Source organism: Penaeus chinensis, chromosome 17 (assembly GCF_019202785.1).
Source record: "Penaeus chinensis breed Huanghai No. 1 chromosome 17, ASM1920278v2, whole genome shotgun sequence".
Classification (NCBI taxonomy): Eukaryota; Metazoa; Arthropoda; class Malacostraca; order Decapoda; family Penaeidae; genus Penaeus; species Penaeus chinensis.
In genome coordinates this window covers 17,768,391-17,773,390 of record NC_061835.1, presented here as the reverse complement: position 1 = coordinate 17,773,390, position 5,000 = coordinate 17,768,391, and the positions used below count along the sequence as shown (strand labels likewise).

General features: G+C 33.3%; 1 protein-coding gene and 1 long non-coding RNA gene across 14 annotated transcripts in view; one reads left to right on the top strand and one right to left on the bottom strand.

The window, feature by feature from the left end:
* LOC125034313 overlaps window positions 1-1,819 on the top strand; it is a 9,152-nt gene extending 7,333 nt beyond the window's left edge. The window contains exon 2 of the long non-coding RNA XR_007115661.1: window positions 1-1,819. This exon is cut by the window's left edge and continues 1,749 nt beyond it. This is a non-coding gene — a long non-coding RNA (uncharacterized LOC125034313).
* The window catches only part of LOC125034311 (bromodomain adjacent to zinc finger domain protein 2B-like), a gene marked incomplete at its 5' end in the record, with an annotated part of 59,270 nt that overhangs the window by 1,410 nt on the left and 52,860 nt on the right, over window positions 1-5,000 (bottom strand). For all 13 annotated transcript variants that reach the window (XM_047626087.1, XM_047626089.1, XM_047626090.1 and 10 more), the window contains 2 exon segments: window positions 1-3,116; window positions 3,760-3,932. The exon segment at window positions 1-3,116 is cut by the window's left edge and continues 1,410 nt beyond it. In XM_047626087.1, coding sequence (XP_047482043.1) covers window positions 2,963-3,116; window positions 3,760-3,932 — 327 coding nt within the window. In that variant the 3' untranslated portion in view covers window positions 1-2,962.

Here is a 5,000-nt window from a genome sequence, read left to right as displayed (position 1 = left end):
CATAATATCCAAACTTACATAAATTCACAGCAGGTCTATTAAGAAAAAAATAAAAAATACAATACGCTGAATATTTTTTTTCATTTTCTTCTTTCATCTCAGGTAATGACTAAAAAATTGGCCTGTACACTTAATACATATTTTACAGAGCTGCTGACGGTCAAGGCTGGATTGAAGGTCCCAGGCTTGCATCATGAAAATAATATCTTATCCATAAAGTATCTAAAAATATTATTCTAATTACACAGAAGACTATATTTTTTCTTGTATTTCCAGATTCACTGCATAGCCTCTACTCTACATGTAAATAAATATTAATCTCTACATTGGCTACTACACAGCACATATGTACATATTATCCCTGCCAAATCATACCCATGAGAAACTAGGGAAAGGGCCTTTTTGCACCAGTGACTTAAGGGTCATTTTCACGCACCAGCCAAGACGACCCTTGAGGTTGAAGATGGCGATGTTCACAGCACGTCCAAATGCTTATCAATGGTGTGCAGCAAGATCGCGCAGAGTTTGGAAATTCAAATCATGCCAGTACCAAAATAATACAAACTTTGGTGATTTGCAAACAAAAGTCATTGAATCGTTCCCATTTCTCGCCTACAATGATTTGTGTACACAGTTTCTTTATATCATACAAAAGGTGAAGAGTCAAAGACTACCATATAAAGACATTAGTTCTCATTGTGAAGCACTCCATCCTAATATACTTTGGCCATTTGCAAAACGTCATAAAATTATTACTATATCGTTTTAACATAATAATGCACCAAAGGGCTATGATTGGACACGGATGTAGGAAGATTCGTGCTAAAATGCCAAGTAACAACACTAGCTTCCAGTTTGGCCATTTACTCAAAATAATTTGGGCTGAATGTCTCTTACTCCAAACTCAACATTCACAAAGAATTCGGCCCCAGGAGTCTTAGAATAAGGCAGATGGTGCTCGTTTGGGCTCTGTGTTTTTTTCCTTTTTGTTTTTCTTTTAACTCTTTTTTTTATGTCTTACTAATGTGTTTTATAATCTATAAAGTAGCTGGACTGGACCTGGATAACTTGTGTTTAGCAATTATATTCAAAGCTGTCTGTAGTTATTCACTTTTTTTCCTGAACAACATGACAAGGAAGTCTTACCTGCTGTGTTGTGCACTTTCTGAATGACCACGTTTCTTTTTGGAAGTTAAAAATCCCTGAATGATACTAACCTATATGCCAAAAATAAAGGCCATTCATTATCAATACATTTATCATTATGATTTTTCTGCACAGATCTTAACATTAGAAACTTTCAAATATGGCTCTGTTGGTGCAGTTATTAAATGGCAAGCACATAATGTATAAAACTGTCTTTGGTTAGATTAAGCTTTATTTGTAGAGCAAAAAAAAAAATTGATAATAATAATGATTATAAATATTAATGATAATATAATAATAATAACCATAATAAAAAAAAAAATCTTTAAAAATGCCGTTGTGAAGGAATGGCATGTCTTCGTAAGCACCAAAGGATTTATTTAATCTATAACGGAATCATTTCCACATTACAAGAATTGCAGTACTCCTTCTCTCACTCTTTCAGCCAAGACTCGCAAAAAGGCTACATGATACGAGTGACAGCGCCTCGGAACTGATGCACAGGAGCATACAGGAGCATTTTTTGGCCCTCGTTATATTCACCATCTGTTTCCTTTACTCTTTTTTCTTTTCTTTTCTTTTTCTTTTGGTATGTGTGTGTGTGTGTTTTAAGTAATTTTTTTTTTTCTTCTTCTGAGGTATTCTGTAAGTTACAAAACAAATCCCACTGAAGCACTAATTCTTTTTGTTTGTTTTAGTTATTCACAGTGGACAAAGACACATTTCAACATAATGTAACATTCACAGACACCACTGTACGCTAGACAAACCTTTTTGTCTAAGCTGACTGCACTGCTACTAACAAAGGCCACTTATTATCCAAATAAACAGAAATAATTAAATCAGAACAAAAGAACACAGTATTTTTCTTCCCTGTTCACAAATCTCTACTTCTGTCACCATATAATTAATGTGATGAAGTTCATTGAAACAGAAATTGAAACAAAATGATTCCACATTCCTTGGTAATTGCCTCCAAACAGAAGCTTTCTTATAGTGAACCAATTTTCTGTACATGTTTTAAACTATTAGCATTAACATCTTACATATTCATTGGAAGGTTTATGTAAAATGCTTGATCACTTATGCACTTCTTTAATGCCATATATAAAATCTCTACCAGACCTTAGTAGTAAAAACTGTACTTCAATACACTGCAGAAGCATATAGCTGCTCTATATTGGAAAATTGTCCATAATTATGAGTTTTTAAAAAGTCTGTATATCTACACCGCCATAAACACCTCAAGACATATATATATCTACTCAATTCTTTTTTAATATTTTGTTCATGCATTCTCACTCAAAACACTTGGGTCTTTGGAATAGGAAAAATATAGAGCCTATACCCGACTCTCACTCGCCCTGAAAAACGCACGGGAACTTTGGGCCGTGTCCGAGGTCTGCTCTCCAGAGTCCTCATTTACAGTCACTCCACGATTCGCACTCCCGCCTCTGAAGACAAACTGGTCCCTTCACTATTGTTTTTTTTATTTCTGTGAACACGCCTTCTCGAATGTACATCGTCTCAAACCATTTCGAGTTTAGTTTGAAACATCTGAATAAAACAGCGGAACAGCTTTATCACTTCCAATCATCTTTTATTCATTATCAGGTCCCTCATCTGAAGAATGTGATAAGCTTGCCACTCAACATAACGCAGCCTCAGGAACTTCTTCTTGAAACAAATTCTCTCTCTCTCTCTCTTTCTCTCTTGGAACTATGTCCTCTTTAAAAATTCTCAGAATTAAGAGAAACGACGATACTTGTATAAATTAAAAATTCTTAAAAAAAAAAAGAAGAAAAAAAAAGAGGAATTAAGTTGGGGGGAAATGTTCATTCCACTTGGTTTCAAAGAATGAACGGAGATTATGGCCAGCCTTGCCCACCGGAGAATCGTCTTCGTTAAACGTTTCGCAATTGTTGAACATTAGCCGCAAGTCTTCGCAATAATCCTCACGTGACTTGTAACTGTGGAAAGAAAAAAGACATGGGATTATTAATGGGATTCTGTCATTTAAAAACCTCTGCAATGAAATGAAAGGGAGAGGCTATTAAGTCTGAGTTTGTCATCACTCAACATCATTAACAACATATACATATATACATATATATGTATATATTCAGATACATTTACATATATTTGTATGTGAATCATATATGTATGTATGTATGTATATATATATATATATATATATATATATATATATATATATATATGTATATATATGTATATATATGTATATATGTGTATATATATATATACATATATATATATAGAGATATATAAATATAAAAATAGATATAGATATAGATATAGATATATATAAGTATAAGTATAAGTATAAGTATAAGTATAAGTATAAGTATAAGTATAAGTATAAGTATAAGTATAAGTATAAGTATAAATATAAATATAAATATAAATATATATATATATATATATACACACACACATATACACATACATACTTACTCACTCAACTGCCTCTGACATAAGGAGCTAATATTAACCATTAGAATCAATGAACTGATAACCAAACACTCCAATCTCTTCTGCATAAAAGTTGGCAAACTCAAAACTGAGAGCAAGCACACAGCACTGGTGACTTACAGATTATCTTCCAATTTCTTTTTGATGACGGAGAGGTCCATGGGTTTCTTGATGATCTTCTTATAGGTGGGGAATTGTCTGGTGTTGACGGGGAGGAGGAAGGGCCAAGCATCCTCGTGACCTTCCAGCTCTTGAACTATGCTTTTGCACGCCTGTAAGTCTCTCTGCTCCTTCTGTAAAATAACAAAATCAAAACTATGAATTCTGCTTTCAGTTCTATCATACTGTAGTATCAAATATCATAAAAGAATTCCATATACCTTCCAAGTAGTCATTCATGTGGCATCATCGGTCAACATGGTATTTTATGTATTTTTTGATGGAGGTTCGTAATTCCACTCACCGTTATTCCATACACCCATGAATGCACTGTGAATCACTGTCAAATATTTGGATTTCCAAGATTAACTCACTAATTAATATAAAATAGTTCCCTGCTAATGCTGACTCTGTGGATTGTACTTGCTATGTAAGCATGCAGTGTCCATTTCATATGTTCACTGACCACGAGTGAAGCAATTCATCTTTGTTAAGCACGAGGTGCCATTCATCCAGTACCTTTTACTTTCATTTTTTACTGCCTTTCTTGGAAACCTCAACGATGAAAAGTGATTCACGATGCATCCATGGATGTATTGAATGACAGCAAATGGAATTACAATCCCCTCTCAAAAAATGCATGAAATTTCATGTTAGCCGATGATGCAACAAAGTTTTTCTTTTGACCCCTTAATTGTGGAATTAAAAATTGGCAGTAAACTAATTTGTATTAGTGAGTTAATCTAGTTATTCCTAGTTCTGATCTAGCCCTCTGACACCAGCTTTTTTTTGTTTTTGTTAATCCTTTTTTTTTTGTAATTTTAATTTTTTTTTTTTTACAAATATTCTCTGTTTAATGGGAAAATAACTTGTCCACAGTGAAAAAAAATCAATTTATGAAAATTATGCATATCTAGTATTTCCCCAAGTTGGAAGCCCGACTGACCATTTGACATGAAAGGTCCAAGTAGCACTCAAACTGAAAATAAAAATTAACACTTCCTGTTGAACTTCCTTCATAACTGTACAAAGTGTTAAAAAATAGGTCATAAAAACATTGAAAAGACAAGGAAAGTATACATAAATAAGTTTATTTTGAATACTAAACTACCTTACATGTAATATACATACACACACACATAAATTTCTTAGTGCAAGAGGAATAGCATCTACGCATTTTACTACAGTCATCAACAATATGA